The 26,216-nt window shown below is 40.6% G+C and overlaps 1 protein-coding gene across 2 annotated transcripts; it reads right to left on the bottom strand.

The window, feature by feature from the left end:
• Positions 1 to 11,143: 11,143 nt before the first annotated feature.
• LOC121884170 (neuronal pentraxin-2-like) lies at positions 11,144 to 25,818 on the bottom strand. 2 transcript variants are annotated; one of them, XM_042392845.1, is made up of 5 exons: positions 24,918 to 25,818; positions 22,807 to 23,050; positions 18,575 to 18,819; positions 13,981 to 14,160; positions 11,144 to 13,389 (listed from the first exon to the last, which is right to left on the bottom strand). In XM_042392845.1, the coding sequence occupies exons 1-5, from the start codon at positions 25,365 to 25,367 to the stop codon at positions 13,162 to 13,164; spliced, it is 1,347 nt and encodes a 448-aa protein (XP_042248779.1). In that variant the 5' UTR covers positions 25,368 to 25,818; the 3' UTR covers positions 11,144 to 13,161. The 2 variants fall into 2 exon arrangements, with proteins under 2 accessions (XP_042248779.1, XP_042248778.1); XM_042392844.1 differs by having other exon boundaries at positions 22,807 to 23,053.
• Positions 25,819 to 26,216: the final 398 nt, after the last annotated feature.

The raw sequence follows: 26,216 nt of genomic DNA on the forward strand, positions 1-26,216 counted from the left end.
GTATTAAAACCTATTGAATAAATGACTAATGAGACACCCTCCAACTATTTGCTGCTTTTATCATTATTATATTCTTTCAGTCACCTCTATATGGCCATATATATTTCATATCTGGCTCTGATAGGAACTGATCAAAAAATGACGCCTCGTTTTACGCTTTTATTTTGAAGGCTGTGTTTCAGCATTGTTCTGGGTGTTTCTGAGTGACTTGACAAGCGCTGCAGGCAGGTACAAAAGGTGGACAATAGACTAAATACTGGAGACGGGCGCTCCCTGGAGGCAACTAATCCATCACACAATAAAAACACATCAAACCTGTTGAACACACTTTTACGTGTGCTGTTGGAACTGAGGTAAGGTTTAGATGAGTAAAACACACAATTACAAGATATTTGGAAAGTTGTGACTTTCAGTTATACCTGAATTGTCTACAGTGGATGTGATGCTCACAGTGTTTGCATAATGACAGCAGAAATTAACTTTTCCTTTTATTCCTTCATTCTTTCCTTGTTTTACCCCTATCTTTTAAGTAGAACTATATAAATGTGTGTTTACATTCAAAATCTTGAACTAGATTGAAGTTCACTGAAGCCTGCATAACCTAATTTTGATAAGATACCCAACTTCTCACTGATAAACTGAGATAAGTTCAGAAACAGCAACCTGAGGCTCATTTTCATCTATTAAAAAGAAACTCACATAAATGCTTTGGATACATTTTCATCTTTATTTCCAACAAATAGCATGCAAAACAATTGTTGTATTTCTGACATAAAAAGTGACAAGTGCCCACTTGTCCTTCTTTGAGTGTCACATTGTTTTATTTGGGTAAGTTTCATGGTTTACCACTAGATGTCCCTCATGGTCAGCTGGTTTTCTCCAAGACTGAGTGAAGCCTTACAACACAAAATCAACATGTATGTACATGAAACACATTCATTAGCATTTTTATGTGTCAATATTAAGGGGTAATTTGAATATTTCTTTGCTATTTCATGAGAGTTGACACAGATCAACATGACACAATATAACCTCACATATTGATCCCACTCTTGCTGTTGTGTGTGGACATCTGGCCAACAAATTCCAAAAAGCAATGGCAAATATCATGAGTATCAGTTGTGAGAGCAAGTATGCCAAGCCTTTGCTTTGTAAATGTCATTTGATGTTAAAACTTTGGATAGCTCCCTGCAGCCACTGATTCCTGCCTACAGGATCTACAAACGGAGCTGAATGTGAAATGACATTGTGCCCTCAGGCCTCTGAACACATGCCACTGCTTTCAGCCCTCAAAATGCTGTATGGTGACAATGTAATTAGTCTCCAAAGCCACTTTGCGAGTAGGTTTCTATTTTTCTCTCTCTTGCTGTTATCTCCTGCATCACGGCTGTTCTGACAACCTCCCACTGAGTTATGTTCCTGCAGACAGGAATCAATACTAAAGGAATATCATGCTAAATAAAGCAAAATGCAGTTATAGCAACATGCAACTATAACCATCACATTTCTAAAGGCTGAAAAGTGATTTCAGTGAAAAGTGACAAGCTTTCACTAACTTATGTGTGCTCAGGTACTCTTGTGGGGTAATAATACAGTATGTTTCTAATATACTTTCTATTTGAGGAGCTTTACATGTAAAGCTCACTAAAGCTCAAAGACAGCATCCAAATAATGTTCAATTAGATTTTGCTGTGCTGTGGACAATGAGACAACAACTGAATGAAGCTTAAATGATACTTAAAGATTGTAGGAGTCAATATTAGAGCAATTTTAATTTCAGTTTAGATCAGTTTCAAAGTTGACCTGTCCCATCGGAAAAAAAATCCATTTTGTAAATTATTTAGCAGAGCTGAATGAAATAGATTTATTAACACCCTGATCTCTCATCATCACCCCTTTTACTTCATCAGTGATTGTGTAAATGAGTCGACCAATAATAAATCCTGTCAAGATGTCAACCACTATGAAGAAATTGGTGTTATTAGCACCAGCTGGAGGCAAAGAAGAGAAAGAGAAAAGAAAAAATAGATATGTTGAAACACTGTATAGTATGTTACTACGCCTTTGAGTAACACAATATACTTAAAATGGTACAGTCTTGTCGTACTGTGTTATAAGTCAATAAATAAAGAGTAATAGTTCTGTTGCAATATTCAGACAGACATTACATCTACATGATTTACCCAAGTTCTGCATGTGCTGTGCTGTATGCCAGTGTGTCCAAGCTATTTGTGACCTCTCATTCATTGTCTCTGTTGTGTGTGTCCTCTCAAGGACAGCTTCCCATCCGTTGTGACGGATTTGCTAAGTGCAGCAAAGCATTCAAAAACAGCCTCCTTATGCTGTACTAGCAAGGCCACCTCCTTTTCAGACGTGCCATATTTTCCCGGCAGTGCTTCACAGAAGCGATGGGTAGACAATGGAGACGGCTTAAGAATTTGCTTTCCGTCCTTGAAAATGGTACATGATTTTGCAGTCTACAACCTTGCAAGTCTAATCAGCAGTAGCTGTGTGAAAAGAATATTCAGCAAATGTGTTTGATTTAACCCTCATTCTGAGAAGCACATTATTTCTTGTAAAAATCTTTGATTGATGTCATCCACTCTGATCCCAAAATAGTGTAATGATGGAATAAAACCAAGGAAGATACAAAAATCTTCTCATTATACTCATCTTTGACCAACACCAGAGCCCAGCAGCGTGCAAGAGGACTTTTTTTTCCTGACTAGGCTGCAACGCTGGAGCTCATTACACTCACCAAGTAAGATCATAAATCTAGCCTTAATCTGTTAGGCAAACTGAAGACCTAAAGCCAGACAGCTATTTCTTGTAAACAACATTGTTTTAAAGTAACAGCTTGAGCGGGAAGTTAAAACAGGCTCCTGTTGTGTAAAGTGATGGTTTAATAGAACAACGGCATCAGCTGTAAGACAGATAGTGAATGTCATAGTGAATTTGGCAGAAGAAGAACATCTATCAAAGAGCTTAAATGACACAGTTGCCACAAAATATCCATTAGATGAGCAGTCTTCTCCAGTATTACAGTGTTTGTAGCACAAAACAAGAATAAACAGTATGAGCTGAGCTTTAACAGTCTCATTGTGATGGATACAGAAGCTGGGATGTTATCAGCTTTTGCGTTGCTCTGCACCAAATTATTCCCAGAAATATTTTCCAAGTTGACGCAGACATAAGTCTCAGTCTAAAATAAAACTTGAATAGATGCTGTGCAGAAGCCTGGAGGAGATTTGTAATACTTGAGAGAAAAACTTCATATATGAGAACAGATTTTTAAACGAATAGTTTAAAGAGGGTCAAAACGATTTCACTCAGAATCTGAGCTTTATATTTAAAAGGGCTGCAGATAAAATGTCCGTTTTGTGATACCTCATGGGTCGAAGCATATTTCTGAACTAATTCTTATTCTGAAGTGAGAAGAGCAAAGGTCTGATTTTGTATTCTTACAAGGAGAAACCGCTGCGTCACCATCAAGCAGTTCTAAACCGCTGAGTCATCTGGTTCAGGTATTCTCAGTACATAATACTGAGAAAGGCAGGGGCTGATTTGATTTACAGCATGCTTACAAAGAGCGAATAAGTAAGAAGTAACAGGAAGATTGTTGTTACAGGGGCAGTTGCAAGTCACATTCCATTTTTTATCATTTTATTTTCCACTCATTTCCAATCCCAGATATTTAATAATTAATCATTCTCAGAACCAAGGTCTTCGTTGACCTTGTAAATGGGTGAAATAAATTAAGAAAGCATTCAATATGACCCCAGTTCTGGAGGTGAAAATACCTCTGAAACAACTATTTCACAACATAGAATTATGCAACACTTCATCAGCTCAAACATACACAAAAACAGGCCTGGACACCCAAGGGTACACAGCATCAGTGCAGTGCTAGCTCCTGATGATATTGCGGTCAGCAGTGTGTGAAAATTTAATAACATAGTAGATGTCGAGTGCCACATCTCACTGGATCAGCCGTGTCGGGGAAAACTGTGGTCCCCCGCCATGTATGAGCTCTCCACGCTTCACTGACACCACGAAAACATTTACGAACAGTAAACAGAGCAGCTGTGATCCATTCATCCACAATAACGGGTCTTTTTACCCAGCAGAGGACTGGTTTTATACGCTTTCTTTAAAGGCTACTGAAAATTTGAACTGTTGATTTTTAAGACTGGAATCTGGACAAAACTGGTCATCCTGCTTTGAGCTAGAAGTGGAAATCTCAGTAAAAGTCAAGGATGAAATGCACTAATTAGTGATGAATAATACAGAAAATGGCAAACAGACCATGTACCCCCATGAATGATACAGCCCCCTTTGAGTCAGGGGAAAAATGATCACCTTCTTGGTCTAATCAGTATAATTCTGAAAATGCCACAGATCACAAATCAACTTCTTTACCCCAAGAAATAAGAAGACAAAAAGGGCCTGAGTGTGATTCTCTGCACAGCTGCCTGGAGCCTTAGACAGGGTGCAGATTCACATTTAAAGTCGCACGCAGTTTACTATTTTCAAACACACCTCGCTGCCTGGTGGCAACAAGCATTAACATGAACATTGATCCCATAATCATTGTGTTTATGCAGAATTCCGTGTGGAACCAAGACACTTTTGATCACACCAAACATCTCAACGCTGCAAACACTCGTAATGCGGCACTGAGACATCTCGCCCACGAATCTCTGAATGAAACAAGAGCTGTCAATTTTAGCTACAGAGCTCTGCGCTCAGGGACCTTGTTTCAGGGCGTTTGAAGGCTCCTCACACACACAAAAAAACACACGCACATGCACTAATTGCTGTCTCTGTCATCACGATGCCTTCCCTAAATACTCAAGGTTTGTATCTGGGTTAATTACACCTTCCTAATCCCTCTGAATCTACGGCATGCTTCAAATCTGTTTCATGACAGACAAGAGATGCTTTGCGCTGTTTATGTAATATCACCAGCCTGCCATTAGATGTGTTGCATTTTTCTCTTTTTGCAAATACAGCACATAATGTAGGGCATAGGCAGCAAAATGCATGATGTCTAATTCATTGCTCAGCAGCATCATCCTACAGAGACAGAATAAAGAATCAGGCAGGGAACGATTGTGCATTGTGTTCACAGAAGGTAAAGCATGTTTAAAAGGTATATTTGTGGACGTGTCTGTGCATTTTTCCTCATCTGATTAAACATGGATGTATAACTTACCATTGAGTGGGTACATATTTACACAAGCTTTCAGCTGAATTGAAACTTTCCTCAAAGGTTACTGTGGAAGGCAGTGGAAATCATGCAATGTCCTGCAATCATGTGCCTATAGTCCTTAAATCCCACGAGAGCACATGAGAGATGTTACAGGGACATGATGGCACAAACTTCATTCATGCGATTAAACTTAATTTCAGAGTTAACATCTTTGACTTTCATTCCATCTGTGTCAGAGCCATAAAACGACACCCATCTTAAGTTCATAAACCACATGTCCATATTCATATCCAGCTGGAAGACACCCGCAGCTGAAAATGCTATTAGTGAGGAAAAGGATGGCTTTAGTTGTCCATACCCTTGTGAGATATGACTTGTAGTACAAGCCTGCTATCAATTATGCAAAAATTTACTGCTGTTGATGTGAGCAACCTTGAAACTCTTGTGAGGCTTTGGCACAACGAGTCAGTCTAAACTCTTGTTGTGATCAATCATGGCCACTGTAACTCAGGTAAACGATGGGCTCCTTGGCACAAACCAAGCATGCTTAAAGGAACCTGCCACTAAATCTCATCAGACTGTGAATATCAATAGTGTTTTACTGTCCTCCATACAGAATACGTAACTGCATATTATTTAATCGTGTCATCTGCTATTCATGATCAAGGACTGTATTGCGTAGCATATGTAATTTTTCTCCTCTGATTCAGTATATTACCTCATGCACTTTTATGTTTTATGTGTCTTATTTTGCGATGCAATCTTGTATGCAGAAAACTCCCATTAGCTGAGCAGAGTCCACACAAATCACACAAATCACTGACTAATCCTATCCACCCAGTCACCAATAAGGTAAACTGTGTTTAAACAGCATCCGTATATACACGTGTATATAATAAACTGCCCACTTTTCCTCTGTTAAGAGCACACGAAGACCTTGTGCATCTGCTTCATCTCTACCCAGCATCCTGTAAGACACGTGGCGTCCGCAGGAGGAACATATGGGTAACGTGACAACACTGACCTTGAATGAAAGGCTGTTGATCTCGAGCACTCTTATTGTATCATAACGATTCCTTTCACATTACTCTCAGACACACAGCTTATTTTTCATTCTCACAGTTACTCTGTTGATCCTGCGCTCTCCCTCGGTGTCAAAAGCTCAGACAGTGAGCTCAAACTATTGTTTTTTTTTCTCCTGACCAATCACTGGAACATGCTCAGCCATGTTCCCCCATCTGTCTCATCAAACTATAGTCTCTTGTCTGTCTTTTGTTCAAAGACTGAAGTAATAAACGAGAGTTTGTTGCTTGATCCAAAGCAGGATGAGCTTATTTTCAGCCAGTGGGAACAGGAAGTCCATATTCATAAATAGTAAGCAGCCACACAGGGTCTATAAATAGAGACTGCAGGATTTATGTCCACAAAAAAAAAAAAAAAAAAAAAAAGGGTTTATGTCCCCAGATCCCTTTCCTGATGAAAGTCACATGATCTGCTAATGTCAGCAAAGAGCGGGGCTTAATCACACCAGCAAGTGTGTGTGCATACATGAATTGGTTGAAGGGAGGGTGGGTTCACCTCTTGGGTAGGAAACATCGGCTGGCGGTGATTTCGTTAGCAGCAATAGAATGATCTAGATAATACATTTATCCACAGCCCCTCTGGGGGAAGGCGAGCCACCAATATCTGATTAGATTCCGCAAAGATAAAAGGATCATGAAGAGTCACATGTCTAGTTTATTACTTGGTGACTTTGGGAGTCTATCCTGTGAATCAACATCAGATAATAAAGTGATGACTAACTGTATTTAATCATCAGTCAAGAAGCACTGATTTGTTTATCGTACTCGTGTTTCTTATCTGAAGTGACTGAGCTGGAAATGAGGTGAGTTTTATTTTCACACCTGCTCAAGTCAGATAATATCTTGTTTCATTTTTTTTCTCCACCGTAATAAGTTAGAAATTGCTGTTTCCTGTTGCTATTTATATGTTTTTCAGTGCAGTTTTCTCTTCAGATCGACAAATTTAAAAATAGCTCCATGTTCTTTTCAACTCCATTTCAAGGATTTTTTATGACAGATTTTTTATGACCTTGATATGGACAGGTGAACTAACAGTCTAAAAGTGTTGCATTGTAAATTCTGTTACACACAAGTAGGGAGAGACACACATTTTGCCGTTTTACAGTCAATGCTGTTTGTTGCGGGTGAACACAGATGTTTTGGAGAAAATGATAGATCACCTTTAGAGAGTTTTGTAGCTGCAGAGCTTTACTGCTTGTTACAAGACAGACAGACGAGTGTTAAATTTGTAGTCCGCACAGGTGCCTGAAAGCATGAATCAAAGAGACTGAGCGAGAGATTTAAGCTCTCGTCTTTCCAGGCAGAAAATTATATATTACAGCCTATCTTCCAGATTTATTATTGAAGTTTCTCCTGCAGAAATCCTCGATATTGTTACAAATGTAAATGGTCTCTGAGGGAATATGTTATATCCTCAGCCCCTGATGAAACAGAGAACAAAGTGTGACATTAGACAAGACATTAAGAATAGACTCTGCCAGTTAAGCACCTCATATCCTGACAGTGGATCTGTGGAGCTTTGTAATCGGAGCATGAAGAAGTGTCAGATTTGGGTTTTTTTTTATCATGCTTGAAAATATTGTGTGTTGCTTTACAGAATAAAGATGAATGAATATCTTCATCTACCATCCGCAGGTTCTTTGATCTTCAGAGAGGTGGCGTTACAAACTGTCACGTACAGCAGCTGTTTCCTCTCTGTGCTGATTAATTTGTTCATCCCTCCCTCACGTCTCTTCCTCCACTTTCTTTAAATTCTCATTCCTCCGAAACCAACATTGAGGTTCTTCGGCCCACTGAGCATAAATAACTAAAAGGAAGAACAAAAATGTTTAACCTCCTCTCCTGAAGAAAATCTGGAGTGCTGTCTGTCCACCTAAAATGAATAAATAATACTAATGGGGATCAAAAATAATGAACAATGTATTTTTTAAGAAGGTAACATATTGTGTCGAGTAACCAGAGACAGAAAAATGAGGGTATTTCTGTGCCTAATTTAAAAAAGGCTGCCAGAAAGAACCTAAGATAGGAACAGAATATAACATTTCTGATGCATAATTTTATAGAGGCAGTGATACAAGCTGAAGGGGGTTTGTGGGTCTCGCTAATAGTCTGTGACATCCAAGAAAACACAGTTTTCAAATGCCTCGGAGAGCCTCGCCTTCTGCACAGGCTTTTCTTCCATCAGGCTTTAATTACTGAGCCAAAGGACTCCAGTTTCAATTCTGAAACTTGTTTTTCTCACAGTCTTTACAGCGCTCCTTCTTTGGGGCTCCACAGGGACTCGTCCACGTGAGAGGGTGCTAGGAGCAGAATGGCACTTTAATTCTACCCTTTCCCCACACCCATCTCCTCCACCCCCCTGCAGATCTAGCAATCAAATACATTCGGTGTGATTTGATTTTAATTATGGGCTTTTCACACACTTCAACACAACCCTGGGCAAAGTTGGAAAAGCCAGATGATCTTGTGCACTGAGAGAAGAGTGTATGGAGAGCTTTAATAAACTACACCCCAAATAATTATTCAGTGTCACTCTCTCCTGTGTTTTGCTGTTATGGATAAATTGACAAGCAGGCAACATCACTGAATTGGTAATTTGTTTTTAGTGATGTACTGTTATCATTACATGTGCAGCAGCTACTGAGATCATTTCGTCACTAACCCCCCAGGATTTTACCGGTTAGAAATCTCCCTTTCAAAGTCGTCCGCAGTGGGAAGGAAAACTCAATAACTGGAACAAATCTACTCTTCAGACCCAATACGCCAACACTTTGTTGGCGTATTGGGTCTGAAGTGTGTATGTGTGTGTACACACACACACACACACACACACATTGTTTATACTGTTGAATCATACCACTGTCAGAGAGACAGATGATATCTGTAACCCTCAAAGATGATGCTTTTCAGCTCAATTCCCCTTTCAGTTGGATTTCATTAGTGCTGTGCAACACCTTCAGCGATATCATTTGTCTTATGCTACTAATATTCAACAAGCCTGAGGGAGAATGGTTGCAATTAAAGCAACATTATGCAACTCTTTGACTTTAAAATAACAGCTTCAAAATCATTTTGATGGTACATTGACTTGTAATAGGGAGAATGGCACCTCTTTCATTCCTACTCTGCACCCTGAACGCCTGTTCTTGCACTATGTAACTCGGGTTGAGCGGGTGCGATCACCTGTGAGAAATCGTAATTACCTGGATGTAACTCCATTTCCTGCTGCTGCCGCTTCATATTAAAAGCTTTCCACTGACAAATGAACGGAAGGCTTTTATTGAGAAGAACTTATAGCAAATGAAATGTGTTTATCACTGAGTTAGTGCAGCTTTGTTAGTGGTGCTATTCTTCAATAAAAACAAGTTGACACAACTTGGTGGAGATATTTGGAGCTATTTGTCCAGCAGATAAGTTAGAAATACTGCAGAGAGGGAGAGTACAAGCAGAAACAGCCACAGTGAGATGTTAGATGAAGAGCTGCAGACGTCAAGCTGCTTCTACTCATAGAAATATTTTTATCAACAGTAACAACATGGCTCTGATGTGGCTGAGAGTAAAAACAGTAAAATAAGGCTGATATCTGAAAGTACAAACATCTATTAGTATCCTGTTATTATCATTTGTGGCAGCAGAGGCCGCTGTTGCTGCGACTCAGCAGATGTTACATAGTCTTGCTTTAAAACAGAAGGTATTACTGCATGTGACAGCAGCAATGTGTTTGTCATAAGCCCTGACACAAATTTTTTGTTGAGTTCCCGTCACTGCTCATCACAAGCAGACACACACCCTCCTCCTTCTCCAACACATTTGCATTAATAATATGATAGAGGTTGAACTAGTTTGGGAATCAAACACAGGCCTCGTGTGCAGTTTCACAACAACTTAGCAGCAAAAATGATGGAAGAGAGAATCCTCGAAAGCGGTCTGGTTGTAGCAAAAATGAAAATCAGAAATTCTTCAGATGTAACATTTTATCTGATTCTTCTTACACCCGAGCACTGAAAGATGTGATGAGGAACAACAAATTACCAACTGTCTTTATTTCTGCAGTAGTCTTTTTTTTCTTCAAACTTCAGAAAAGAATCTACAATGCTTGTTTTACACAAACTAATGTATTTATCATTTATTTATCTGCAAGTTGGAATGTTTTCTTTAATAATTAATTTGTACTTAACATTTGAGAACATCAGGATGTGCAGTGAATGTTACAGTAGCAATGCAATGGAAATTAGAGATACATAAATTATGTTAAAAACTTCACACACACGCACACACACACATGCACACACACACACACACACACATTTCACATTGTTGGATGCCTCAGATTGTTGTTATATTAAAATACAGGGACCCCCTGGTGCATCACCACCAACACACTGGCAGTAGCATCAACACACAGCATTGAGGAAAATGAAGAGAAGGCTCACAGTGTCCTACATTGTAGCAGCTCCCATAATCCGCATGGGCAATTTTTTTTCATTTCCACCTGGAAGCCTGCCAATCCAGAGGATTTCTCCACTGTTGACAACATTCCCTTGCCCAGATGAGAGGATGTATCCTTCCATGTGTATTATGGCTAGTCCCATAAATGATATGGCTACCAACTGGGCAAACATCTGCATCTCTGTTTTTTGATGCAGTTTTGTGATCAAAAAGGACAAAATAATGAGCTTTGTTGATCTGCATCAAAGATCAAAGTATGTTTCCTTTTTAAGAAACATAAATGAAGAATGGTGCATGACCTTGGCAGGGTTACACTCCACTCTGACTTCATCATTAATGCAGTGCAATGATATTTCAATAAAATATTCAAACAGCTGTTCAGTTATTCTGTCACATTATTGAGTCACTGCTTTAATTGTCACACCTCTGGAACTTGCTGACTCTTTTATTGGGTGCAAAAGGACATTCAACCACATGGCAGAAAGGTGCAAAACTTATAAATGGGCACTGCACATGAAAGTGACTTTAAAACAAAGATAGCAAACACATTTCTCATTTTCTTGTGTCCGTTGTCGTCTGCACTGCTAGTGTGCTGTTTGTGCTTTAAAAAGCTGACAAAAAGGTTTGAATTGTCCACAAGCAAAAGCACATATGGTTCTCACAAAAGGCAATTCACAATTTAAAACAAATTATATTTTATAAATAATTCTGCTTTTTTCTCCATAATGTGTTGTTAATGAACAAAATTCATGAGCAGAAAAAGCAGGAAAGATACACTTTCTACAGGAAAGAAAACTCTTGATTTTACATCGAAGCATTGTTAACAAAGACACCCAAAAGAGGAACAATCACAACATGTTGGTGACATATTCAACAAGTCCTAATAATGTTGAGTGTGCACCCTCATTTTATCAACATTCTGCGCTGTCCAGTAACCTACTGCATCATATCTACTTTTTTTTTTTTGAACGTGGATACAAGCTTTTAAATGGCTTTTATATTTGTGTCTACAGAGGATAATAGAAACTTTGGAGGTGATACCAAAGTTAAGTCCTTGTTGCCTCTTTTACATTGCTTCATCAAAAACAAACAGGATTGAACAAATGTCCACCACAACATTAAGGACTAACATAAATTAAGCTGCAAAAAGCATCAATTTTATCCACTAAGCGGTGCCATTGATCTTTAAATCCACTGTTGATTTACTTTTTTTTTTTTTAATTATAGTATATCCATGGATCAAAACTTTTCTTCTTGTTCAGCGACATTGCAACATTCATAATGTCCATAGAGTGCATCTGACACCCCTCCATATCACTAGATTTTATTGATTGTGACAGACTTTGAGAAACACCAGCAAACCAGTGGCTGCTCATCCATGCTCCCATTCATAAACAGAAGTAATTACTACCCAGATGAGGATTTAAGGATTGTCCTCGAAGGTCAAGCCCAGTCCCTGCCCTCACTGGGCACTCGGCTGGTGTCCACAGCTCTGTTGATACGCCAGTCCTGGGCAGCTTTCCGACATCGCTATTAACCTGAGCAGAGCCATACCCATAAAGCTGTTTGGGATATGGCAGCTGCTCAAGGGGCAGAGAGGTATTAAGCATAGATTTACAAGAATGAAAATGTCCTCCCTCCCTCATAATCTCTGGTCTTTTAACACGCAAGACAAGCCATACACGCATAAACATACACAGACACACACACTCTTACGTAATGTTGTCAGCACGCTGTGTTGGCTTGTTTGGACACACTCTCTGTGTGCTGACAGAAGGCATGCACTGTCACTTCTTATCTGACTCTCATTCCCCAATTGGGCTCATGCATAATATTTAGACAATCGGCCATGTTGGAATGCCGTAAAATAATCAAATTGTCCACTTTGAACTCATGAGCATCCACTTCATGTCAGTCAGATTCTGGTTCGATGCCTCATTGCTCTTCAAACAGCGAGGGTGCTCACAGCATGTAGCACTCTACCATGTAACTCAGGAATAGTGTTCCACAGCACATCAAAGCCTGCTTGAGCTCACATTCACTACGAATACAGTGCAGCATTGTCAGTATAAGGAATGCAACCAAAAAAAGCTGTTTTCAAAGAGGAGTCAAATGAAAGCAGAAGAGAAAAGACAGAAAGACAGTAGGTCATATCATTACAGTAGACTGATGCAACAGCATATCTTCTTCAGATGAGCAGATTAATTTTAAGTCTCATGTGACATCTTCGGGGTTGAAATTGAATGGACACATCAACACATGAATCTGAGTCCAGTATACGAGTCTTTGAGACTACATGACCAGACCATATAAATATGTAAAAACTCTTTCCTTTGGGATTTGACAGAAGCAACAAATAGTCAGAATACTTAGCTTCTCGATCCCAGTGGCCATAATGGATCCCTTACATCAGATCCTTTAGGAATCAAAAGCACGATCTTCACAGATCTCCAGAGCAGCTTTACTTGCACCACCAAACACTTCCACGTTTGCATCAATCCAAGGAACCACGTTGCCGGGCATGTAAGCCGAGCAGTTGGCCAGGCCCATGATGTCCACAGGCCGCAGCACTCGGTCCCACATGTTGAACTGGCTCAGCTCGCCCACAAAGGCCTGGGTGGCGTCAAAACGGCCTCCGACTACGTCCTTCATAAAGAAGCAGAGGATCAGAGTTTATGATACAAGTTTCCTTCTGAGGAAAGTGTAAACAGACTTTAATTAAAATGAATTAATTCTGTTTGATTTTCAACAAGCTGCAAAACGACGCTGGATATTTTTAAGTGTGCTGCCACTTTAAAAGTGTTATGAAATCTCTGCTATTGTGCAATCTGCAGCAATATCACCTTGTGAGTATGACTGAAAGATAAAGCAACACAGCCCTCCTTAGGCTCTGAACTAATGTAATATGTTCTCTGTGGAGATTATTCAGACTTCACTGTACATTTTTAAAATATATACATGGTGCTGTCATGAAGATAATCGCTAAAATGACCCGCTACCGTGGCTCCCAAGGGCATAATGTTGCAGTTTAGAGATAGATGATGAGGTAATACTGAAAAGGCCACAATAGCGTGAGAAGAGCCTCTCTGCCTCCTCTCCCCTGCTCCCGACTGTGTGCCTCCGGCACTGAGCTCAGGGGAGAATACACACAGGAATCTTACCAACACATGAAAAAACACACACATGCACACTCATACAGGCACACACACCTGTTCTAAGCTTCTCTACTGCTCTCACCTGCTCCTGGCCCAGGATGATCACCCCTCCAGGTTTAATTGGGTGCCAGGGGGCTAGGTTGTCCCCAGTGCCTAGGCGCTCGCCATCCTGGTAAGCCTCCCAGAAACCATCTCTGGTTGTCCAGGTGATGCAGATGTGGTGCCAGCGCCCATCACTCACAGACAGAGGAAGCTGGGCCACCTGGTGCAGAGTTTCGGGCAAAGGGTGAATGACATGAGGGCAGGGAGAGGAAAGGGAATATGAGGGGGCAAGATGAGTCAAGAGAGGTTTGAGATTAATTGCAGCATGTTAGAAACAAGGACAGCAATTAGAAGGGTTACAGCTTCAAAGAGACAGCCCACTGCAGAGAATTCTCCAGATGAGCCAGTGTGACATATAAAATTTAGATTACCCAGGTGAAATCAAGGGATAGAGCATCCTTCAAAGCAGTTGGATAGCTAACAGCAAAACAGTGTCCTCTTATGTGTTTGTGCTTTGTTCAGAGATCAAAGAAAAATAACTGGTTATTTTACCAACCCAATGCAATGACATCACAGTCCACTGAGGATAGCGCAACACATGAGATTGTGAACATGTACTGTAACTCATTAGCCTTTTTCTTTGGGGCCTATAGAATTACTTCGCACCCATCTGTAGTGCTGTAAACCTGAAAAAATGGGAAGAGTCACTGAAAATAAAATTCAAGTCACTTGCAATTACAGAGGTAATTGAACTGGTTAAGGACATCATGTGGCATGTTGAAGCCGCTGGGACTATAGTGAACACTGGCAGCATCATCATAAAGTCTCAGTGAGTCTGAGTAGTCTGAGCCTCACTGACTGTTTAAAGATTTAAAATGAAAAATAAAGTCCTGTCAAATATTCTGCAGCACTTAATATATGACAGCCGTAATGTTTTGTACACAAAGAGCTTAATATTAAAACACTGTATCCACAGGGCATACACTACTATGAATACATGACTCCCTCATTTTCATTTAAATGACTACAACTTGTCTCATTCTCAAAACATAAAAGGTACAATTTTACAGTTATTACATAGAAGGAATTATTAATTTTTTAACTAAGTAATAGGCCTTTTCCAAGTAGACATTTTGACTTCAGGAAAAGCAAAGGTGCAACTTTATTCTGTGTTTCAGTGAGCCAACATGTGCAATACCAGAGGCCTGGTTCAAAGGACATTTTGTTCCTCAAGTCCACAGAGGGTGCAGACAAGGTTCTGCAGATGAATATAAACAGTTTTTAGAGGGTCATGTCAAAGGAGATGTGAGAGACCTTGCAGCCTTTTCTTTAATTTGTGGATAAAACAGCCTTTATCTTATCTCAAATTGAGGGGGTGAGTGAATACCACAGAGACATGGTTAATGCCTCACCCCTGGACCCTGAACTGACCTCTTTGCCAAGAGGGTGTCTGTTAATATGGTACTGACCAAAAGTTAAATACTGTGACAATACCTGAACTAAAAGCATAAATGACCTTTTGGGTCATTTGAACCAGGAGACCGATAACAACAACACATGGACAGATATTCATCAGTACTTTGGTGCGAAAATGTTTAAAACACACCCAAGACTCCGCCTGTTGTGACCAGTATTATAAATATGAAAGTTGACTGAGCTCAGTGAGTTGGTCTCCAGAAACTCAGGAGCCAAGACAATTTTTATTAAGACGTATCTTTTCTTTGTTTTTCGACGTCATCGTCTTTTGTCTTTCAATGGTAAGACATAACATGGCTTTGTAATCAAAGATTAATGTTGAATAATGTTAAAATTAAAAGATAATTTCTTTAGAGAAGTTAGCTTTCCCATAGCATTCCCTGCTGCAATACGTTAGCCTTGACTCACACACTTTGAGCCACTATTTCTAAATAATTTTCTTTATTTTATTTTATTATCATTTATAGGCCTTATTATTCTTTTTTAAAAATGTATAATCTTATGCTTTATCATGTATCCTCAAGACGTTTAGCTATTAATAAATGTCTTCATTACCCTAAGAAGTTGTGTTGTTTTCTTTGAGCACAGTAAAAAGAGGTCACTGCTCAGACAAGATCTTGCGCTTATGAGACTGATTAACTGAACAAATTGAGGATTAAATTCAAGCTTTAATGTTTCCTCCGGACATTAAAGGTTACTTGTAGGAGGTAGAGTCCTGACGAGGTGTATATTAATAAAAGTACTAATATTCAAACAGAGAACAAGTCAATGAAGTCTCTGCCTCCAAGCAAGGGTGATACAAATGATGTCTGTTAATGTGGATTAGTTGTAAAGAATGAGCTCTTCCAGTAAAAATCCACTCAAATAAAGCATGTTAAACATATTAATTTTGAACGGTAATTGGAAGAATGTGGAATAATCTGCATTTAATTACTTGAAGTCTCTGTAAAATTTGTATAATTCTATTCCAGATAACAGCAGATTTATAAAGCTGGGAGCATCAGATTACACATGCACACTTGCCAAGAAACACAGCGATAATGTTGTACAAGACCGGCTGAACTCATTACAGATTAAACTCCTGGCGGTCATATTTGATAGGAAAATGGAGATGCCATACGAATATTTTACTGAACTTGGAATTGAACTCGGAAAGGAAATTATGAGAGAATCCTGATTAGGATGTTACTTTGACGATAAAGATTCCCACTTTGTATAGCTACCCACAAATACAAAATACAGAAGACATTGCACTTTTTAATTTTGTTGAGGCAGCTTTCTGCTTCCCTCTCAGTATGCAGCCAAATGAACAGCATAAACAATGTTCCCCAGTGGACCCTGTTATCGCTGTGAACAAGTTCAACACATGGATGTGCTGCTGCACATGCCATAATCATATTCTCTAGTCTCGTCTTGCCCTCCTCCATCTTGCTTTCGCTCTGTTGCTTTCTTTCTCAGTTTCCAGCATATTATGACTTCCTTTTTCCTGGCGTCTTCTGATCTTTCCCCCTCTCTTCTCAGCACTCTATCACGCCCTAAGCTCTGCAGCTTTTTCTATTTCCTACCCCTTTCGCTCTTTCTTTCTTTCATACTCTCATCCCTTTCTCCCACTATCTTTCTCTCATCTGTCTGACTTGAACACATGTATAATGCATGGTGAAGGGAAAGCTGTGAGGAGACCTGCCTGTGCCAATAACGCCCAACGTAAACAAGACAGTGGGGAAAAAAATCCTCTCCAGTGTGGTAATATTCTACCAAAAAAATCCCCCCAAATCCATCATTATACTGCCGCAGAAGAAACTGTGCTATCAGCAAACAGAAATTCTGTTATTATAGCTTACACTAACTTAACAATTACAATTCTTTCCCTTTTAAGACTAAATGCCATAAAATATTCATGTATGTTTCTACCACTTTGTTTTCTGTTGTGTTAATTGAAGTCCCGTTGACTAGAAGCTCACAGTATGCGACTGTGTAGCTACAATACAGTGTCTACAGAGAGGAAAGAAGATGAGGCCTTCAAACGAGCACACATGGCAGCTTAAGTTCTCTAATGAATTACTGTTATTCTTGGGGGTGTGTGGAATGTAGGTCAATGATATTAAATGTTTATAAGGTGCAAAATTAAATATTCAGAGCTGATGGTCAATGAATCTCATCTCAGCTGTATCGTTTTTGTATTCATATGTACATACAGTAACTATTTGCTTGTTTCACACTACAAACAGACAAAGAGAATGTATACATGTGTTCATTGCATTTAATTAGAGTCACTGTCGATCTACCTTCACTGCCGTCACTACAGCCAGCAGTGTTGCCTGGCAAATAATAAATGATTCTGAGCTTCTAACTCTTTCCTCTTTAGAAAATCAGGGCAGAATGAAAGTATCAGTCTTGCTCTACTCTCCTTCAACAAATCCTGAAAGAACACTGTTCTCATTATGGACCAGCCCAGTGTCAGGCCAGGATCAAGTGGGTGTATGTAATACACCTGCCGATCCAGTAGAGGATACTGTGTCAGTGTCATGTTTTGCCTCGTCTAGACGTGACAAGTTTACGCAAGTTTACTCAATGCCAACAACTCCATCTTGCGGCTATAGTAATTATGACCCGGAGAACTGATACAGTTCAGATAACATCTAGATAAGGTGATTTGGAGGTGGCAGTTTGGGTGGATGGCTAGGTAGATATAGCTGCAGGAGACCACTGTTCGCTTCCGCCTTCCAACCGCGAGTGTCAGTTTTTTAAAAACCATAACTATGACTGTTGTGGCATGTACTGTTGCCATGACGATGAAGGCTGCGTAACTTTAAGGAAGTAACTTTAACCCACACCACGTTTCAAATTATTATTTTAACCCAAACCATGAAACCCTAACCAAGTGGTTTTTGTGCTTAAACCTAACTAGACCTTAACCACATTGTTGTCACACCATTAAACATAATTATTTTTAACAGTGATTTGTTAACAGTTTTGGAAAGTACAGACAAATTATGTTGTCCTGCTGATTACTGCCGATGGAGGCGCCATATTAGAAAATGCTCCTAATGTACATGCATGTACTTTTCATGCCTAGGCAAGGCACAATGTGACGCTGACATGGTGGACTGGAGAATGTATTATACACTTTGGCATGATACCAGGTTGTATAGACCTACCTTATCATTCACTAGAAGCTCAATGGGGTTGTTCCCCCATTCAATGAGGACTATCTCGTTGGCCTGTCCTGGCACGCCGTAAGAGAATGGGGTTCCTATGCCAGGGCTGGCACTGGACTTGAGCCACATGCACACAGTGAAGGCGTACATTTCTGGGAGGCTCTTCTTGATGCGTCCATACAGGTAATTAGTGCGCAGAGGGAGGGACACCTTGAAATCCTCAGGTGACTTGAAGGCATTGTTACCTGTTGATAGAAAATGACAACATGGTTATATGTTTAAAGTTAACTTTGCTGTGTTATGACATCAATTAAGTCTTTTTTTGTCCTCTTCTGATGTTAATTTTAGTAGAGGTCTCTGAGAATGGTGACCACAGTGATTGCAAAAATTTGACAGGAGGATCAAGTGTAAGACAAGGAGGAGGAAATCAAGGGTGAGGATCACTGGGAAGATGCAAAGTTAAAGCTCTGGTGTTGGTCATGGATGGCCAGCTGCTTCTGATACAACATCAGTTGGAAAATAGGAGAACTGTTTAGCTGTGGGATTTATAAGTCATTCTGTAAACCACTCTGCAAGAGTAAAAAACAATGTGCCATATGGAGTCCCAGGACACAAAAATACAGTACTCATTGTTATTATTATCATCAGGCTTTTACATCAGTGCTTTAGTTCACTTAAAGGGGATGGATCATGCATATTTCCAGGTCTATATTTATATCCTGGGGTTCTACTGTATCTCTTTGCATGAGATATTACAAAGTTGCAGAAAGAATGACTGAATGACTGACTTCGCCTGTTGATATTCTACTAATGTGTGAGATAGTTTCCAGTAGGCTCGTGCCCCTCCTATTGGGGTGAAGGTTATCATTTCTGAAGAGATCTCTACTTGCCCAAAAGGAATCAAAATGACTGATGAAGATGTAACCACTGGCAACACAAACATTTTGCAGCCACTGATCAACACTATAAAGACAACTGAACCACTCACAGCCTTTCTCCAGAGTGGGATTTGGACCAGAGAAGATACACTGTTTACCCAGGCTTTAAATTTTTTTTTTCTGAGTAGCTCAAAGGTCTGCTGAAGCTTTATAGATTGTCAGAACGTAATGCCATTTGTGCCTATACAGTATGTATAATAACAGTGTGGACAGTGGGATGATGGTCTAGGACAGGAGGGATGTTTTCAACAATATCCAAAGTCTTTACACCAGAAGAACAGTAGGTAATTCCCTTCTGCAATTCCACAAATCTGATTATTGAATCCCCAAGTAAGAGGAACTCAGGGTTTCTGCAATTGCTGTTGTACACGGCGAGATTAGAGGGTGCACCGTTGGGAAAGAGATCAAAATGGTCAGCCTCGTCAGCAAGAGTGACCAACACGACTATGTCCGGAAGTTGTGCAACCCTTTGCTGTGGCAGGCACCACTCTGCAGCAGAACTCAATATTCAATGGCTCTTGGCTCTGATTTAACACCAGACAAAACATCAGCTGTAACCAACCTGGCCAGTCGTACCACGAGTTGGGGTTTGATGGCTTGGCTGTTGCTACAGCTGGCTAGCTAAAAACAAAAACAGATGCGACCAAACTTTGAATCAGCGGAAATACTGGGACTCGACAAGCCATGAATGGAATCAAAGAGCTTGCAGGTAATGGCACAAAGCCAGGCAAAACAGTAAAAAGTAACTTAATAAACAAATATAGACTTGCAGATTCTGTCAGCATTTGACAGCATTTGTTCAGGTTGTGCTTATGTAGTGAGTTGTCATTTAATGAAGCTAAAAAAAAACAATTTGGTACCTTTTCCCTCTCAATATGGAATAGCCACTAATTACATTATTAATACTGAAGCATCACTGTCTAAGCAGCATGTTACTGTGGTAGCTGCTAACAGAGGTATGTAGAAGTAACATTGCAAATGAAGTGTTCAGAGCAAGCTGAAGCCTGGGCATTTGACTTTTAGGGAGCATTTTTAAATATGTTCACCTCAAGTTTTGGAGCTTTGACCATGTTTAACAGACATCATAACAGTATAAAAATAACAGAAAATCACAAAAAACATGATATATCCTCTCTAAAGGTTAAATATTGGGTCAGTTAGAGCCAAATGGATCAGTTTAAACATTTAAAAGACTAAAGAAATGAACAAGGACTTGAGTCAATATAAATGCTAGATCACGCCTGATCAAGACAAGCAGTGAGTGAAAGAGATGCTTATTGAAATTTCAAAGAGAAAATGAGGATAAAACTGGTGAAAATGAGTTGTGAAAACCACACACACATACTACTTTGCAGTGGGATTTGCACCAGGGAAACATGCTGCATATTGTAATAGGACTGAACCATAGTTTTATCTGTGTTGAAAAGAGTATTACTGTCTCAGGGTTTCCATCAGTGTACTGCAAGCCCGGCAGCCCATCGGGCCTGAGTTGACCCCCTGCTGGGCCTAAGCATTGGGGAATTTATTTTATAATGTATTTTAAGATGCTTTTTAAACTGTAGTGTAGCTCATTTAAGGAATAGCTCAACATGTAGCGAGTTAGAGTTGAGAGAGAAAGAGAGAGAGAGAGAAAGAGAGAGAGAGAGAGAGAGAGAGAGAGAGAGAGAGAGAGAGAGAGAGTGTACATGATAGTGAAGCTGCAGCAACCAGAGCAAAGCATATGAAGTTAGCAGTATAGCTGTGAACAGTGCTGTGTGTACAGTTTAGGCTATTTGTCGGTGGATAAATGCTACAACTCCTCAAGACCCAAGCCAAGTTCCCATTTCTTGCTTATTTCTGCCAAAAATAAGCACAGCATAAATGGAGCGACCATGTGGGCAGAGGGACGTAGCGCACAACCTAACTGGGCAGCACAGCAGAAATACTAGAGCTTAACTGTCTTAACTATTTCTATTCATTCTCTATGGTAGTCCTTATTGCTATGGATGTAATTCTCCCTCCAACTACAATGTGGGTTGCAATGGCAGAGTGGCGCTGTCTGTATTTCTGCTTGTTGACTCCGTGGGAAGTGAAGACTGCAGAAGTAGCGATTCAAAGTTTATGACTAACTTTGCTGAAAACTTTAGCCAAAATATGAGATATTTGTGTCTTCTTGTGTTTGTGGTGAATGAAACTCGCCAGATGAGTCCAGACTATCCAAACTCACTTTGCTGTGAGTTGAGCGGGACATAAACACTGACAAAGAGAAAGTGGTTGGAAGGTTTGCCACCATGAAGGAGAGGAGGATGAAATTTTAAAAAGAGAATGTGATATGTAAACACTTTGTTAACCTGTTCGGATTATTTTGTTCTTTGGAGGATGGTGGAATACACAAATGGAGTACACTAAACAGCAGACTGCTGCATGCTGTCCTCAGTGCTGAAACATTTGAACTTGAGAATGCTCCGTCCACTCTGTGAGTCTAGCTCCGCCCCTGAGGCCCAGGGAGACATGAGAGCAGCTGCTCGCTAACATCTACATGTGTTTACAGCAGAGAGCAGGAGAGAGGACAGACGTCTCACTCTGCTACTCTGGGCTGCTGCTGTGGACGGGCACAGAGCAGACACATTCAGTTTATAATTGTAGTGTCTGTCATTCAACTAATTATTGATAACATGCTTAGTATTTTACAGTGTTTACAGAGTTTTTTTATTTGATGAACATGGTCACTGATAAGCGAAAATTAACTAAATGGGTTTCATTTATATATTAACAAAAAGCAAGCAGTGGGGGCAGTGGGGAAGTAATGTAATTGGTGTATGCCCGTATATCACCGGTATCACCCCCCCCCCCCCCCCCACGCCTTTCCTAACAACTTTTCTCACAGAACCCCTGCTGTCTTTACATATGAAGAATTAACTTAACCATGTATCCTCAAACAACCACATACTGACTCACCTGAGCCTCCAGTGAGGGATAAAATATCTTCTAAAATAATTTTCCTTTGGGCAGAGATCTTATTTTGATGTCTACCATCAAAGTGATACCCCAGAGTATGGACATTTCTCCAATATTGCTTAAAGTAATTAAGCATTTAGTGTTGTTTTCCAAGCCATATTTTCCAAACCAGGAGCTGCGATGAGAATGGCTCTGAGAAAAACTATGTTGTGAGATTTTTCTTGCATCGTCAGAAATTTTCACAGGGATTGACTAATTATTGCTAAATCTGGCTGACAACAAAAAAACAAAACAAAAACACACAAAGTCAGGCGTTAATCGTGGCCAATATTTGACAGCACCCATTGTATCACTTACTTTTCTCAAGTTCGGTGATCCTCTCCAGGAGGGAATTGAGAACACTCTCAGTGCGTTGGCGGTGGGCCGCTGTTTCATTGTAAAGCTGGCTCTTCTCCTCCTCCAGCTCAGCCACCTTCCGGAGGAGCTGGGTCTCCAGTGCCCCCAGACGCTGCCGCAGCAGCTCCCGGAGCTCTGGTGGCAGGGGAGTCAGGGCCGAGACACTACCAGCTGACACATTCGTGCTGGGGAGATGCAAACTCTGCTGCTGGGAGGCGGAGTGGGAAATATTGCAGGGAACAACAGAGAGACAGGTGGACGGATCATAGATAGATTCAGGAGCAAAGGGGATTGACACATACGAACAGTGACACAGTTACTAATCCAGTTAATTGTGTAGGCTACACTTAAATGGGCATTAAATCTCCATAAAGACCTAAACTTGCAGTAGATGACTGAGCTTATCTACCTTTTAGGTCTGTTATCCTGTTAGCGACATTGTTTTTTATACAGCATATCAAAATGAAGACAGTGTGTTCCTGTGGCAGACTTTGATTGGTGACCTGCCAAACACCCATGGCTGGGCCGGGTATTAAAGGTAGGCGCCATGTGTGACGTCACCCAGACTTCACACTGGGCGTGATCACAGATGGTTTTCGAAAAGAGGACAACAACTGTACAGGCCCGAGTTGTGCTGCATTCACTGTGCTGCAAAATGCCCTCAGATGTTCATTTCTAAAGCCGTGTTGATGTTGCCCCGCTGTCTGGTTCACTTTGGGATCCAGACACAGTGGCACATTCACAGAGTTTGATTAATCCTTTCTGACACAATGGAACCATCTGAATAGCTCAAATGAGAGATTCAGTGGTAGTCTGGCACTGAAGCAAGCATTTGCAAGGTCCTGAATGCAATATTGTTAATATATGCACATGGCTTTGATTAGTGAGAGAGGTCCCACTCCAGGGAGCCATATGTTAGCAGCAACAGCAGTCTTGCAATGGTCATTACGTTAAGCAAATGCAGATCAATAGATATGTGATTAAAATGCAATATAATATGTATCCTCGCAGCTGCAGTATATCCTTGATTTGATCAGGGTATTAAAGCTTCCAATCAAGGAGAGAGGAAGAGGGAGGGGGGGGGGGAGGAGGAGGGAACAAAGAGATGGATGGATCGGCAATGCAGCATAGCCTACTGTATATAGAAATAACCTTGAATTTAAATAAACAGCACTGTGATTCTTTATGGTATCAGGGATGTCAGATGGTGAAAATGCACTACACTGTTGTTCTGACCTAAGAGACAAAGCCAGGGTTTGTTTCCATCTTCCATTGTATGCAAAGCCCTTCACTATAGGTGACCTCAATATCAGTTGACTGTGATCTCTGAGCCTTGTGGAATTAATGCACACAGCAGAGGTGAAGTCTCCTGGTGCTCTACACAGAGCTAGTTGTGATTCAATGCTCTCATGTCAACAGGGATATGAACGACTACATCATAAGCATTGGATTCCATTTAAATTTTCAATGCTCTGATGCAGGTGAAATTTGCTGGAATTAATTTCATCAGCTGCTTTGAATAATTAGTCACATGACTGCAAATAAAATAATATGTGGAACACATACACACACACACCACACACACACACACACACACACACACATACACACACACACACACACACACACACACACACACACACACACACACACACACACACACACACACAGTAACTCATAAATTATTCAGGGTTGCATTGCAAATCCCTGCACCACATGCATGATTACACCGTTGACAAGATTTTTTTTTGTTGTTGTTCTTGCTCATTTCTTATTGATGTTTGTTTCACCATCAGAGTCATTCTTCAATGACTGAAAAGGTTTTGATGTCACATACCTATTACGTGACCCTTCGATCTCACGGTTCCCCGTGTGAGCTCAGAGTATCCTCAGACGTGTTTGCAATGCTTTATGGTAGGGCAATTACTGGTGAAAAGGGCTGAAAGACACCACTATGGCGCGTGGAGCTTTGATAAAAAATATACTTCAGTTGATTATGCAGTTATAACACGTGAGGTGGGTAAAAAAGTGATTTTCTGTTACGCAGGAGCTGCATGTTTGTGCCACCTTACCTCCAAGTTCTCCAGCCGACCTTTGAGACTCTGCATGGTCTTGCCCAGCTGGTCTATAGTCTCTCCGGGGTCCCGGGGCAGGTCCCCCATTGTGTTCTTGCTGTACTCCTTCCGTCTAGAGCCCTGACCCCGGGACTTGCCCTGCGACGACTCGTCGGCTGCCGCCTCGCAGCGCGCCAGCTTGGAGTTGAGCTCCTTGATGGTTCCCTGTTGGCTCACGATAGTCTCCTTCTGCTGTAGAATGGTCTCCCGGAGCTGGATGATCGTGTTCCGCAGCTCGTCCTCCACGGAGCTGCTGCTTTGGACACGGTTCCCCGTCGGACCATACCCGCAGCCCGGCTCTGCGCCCGGGGGAATGGCGTTACAAACGAAGCGGCTACCTGTAGCGTCCTGGGTCCGCACCGTGCGTCCACTGACCAGGTATAACAGTCCAACTACTAAAGTCAGCATCCCGACTAGATATATAAATTCCACGTATTAAAGCGAAACAAACCAATCCTAAATGGCAACCTCAATGTTTGAAATCTCCGGTAAAATGATCAAATAAACTTCTTTCAACAAAAACTCATTAATTCAAGTGTTTGCGGACATTTCTGGACTTCCAAAGTGTAACAAAAAGGCCAAACAAAGTCTGCTGTGTTGCTTATAAAAACCATGAGAAAAAAATCTAATCAGAATCCGCAGTGAAAAATCATAAATCATACATCCACCAACCACATGGTCGGTCCTGTTTAAAAGAATACACCAATAAATCTAAATTCTTACTTTCAACAGGCGGAAATTCGGCAGATTGCAATTTGAATTTGTTTTTTTTCCTTCACTAAAAAAAAAGTTGTAATGATTTGTTATCTTGAGAAAAAAAAATCCACAGAAAGGTTGCAGAGAACTTGCCTGTCTTGCCTCTCCGCTTGGTTGGATTGTCAGTGAGTGGTGCTGAAAAGACAGCGACGCTGCTCAGCCAGATTATTATGGGGAGTTGCGCACTAGCGCTTCCGCTCATCATCTGTGCGCTCCGGTTATTCAGCTTCAGCGTACGTCATCACTGAGTCCCAGTGGATCCAAGTCATGTCATGATTATGTTTCATCGACTTTTTTATAACCAGTTTAATGCGCTGATGCTTAAAGATGTCATATATGTCCAACAGAAACACTTTAAGAGAGAGACCTCCAAATGGTTTTTCAGTTGTTCCCTGTTTTGATATTTATGCTGGTCTCTAAGGGGCTATATACGGAGAATAATATGATTCCCAAACAACTCATCATTCAACAATATAATCTGATACATAACTTAACAGCTGT

This window comes from Thunnus maccoyii, chromosome 18, assembly GCF_910596095.1.
Source record: "Thunnus maccoyii chromosome 18, fThuMac1.1, whole genome shotgun sequence".
NCBI lineage: Eukaryota > Metazoa > Chordata > Actinopteri > Scombriformes > Scombridae > Thunnus > Thunnus maccoyii.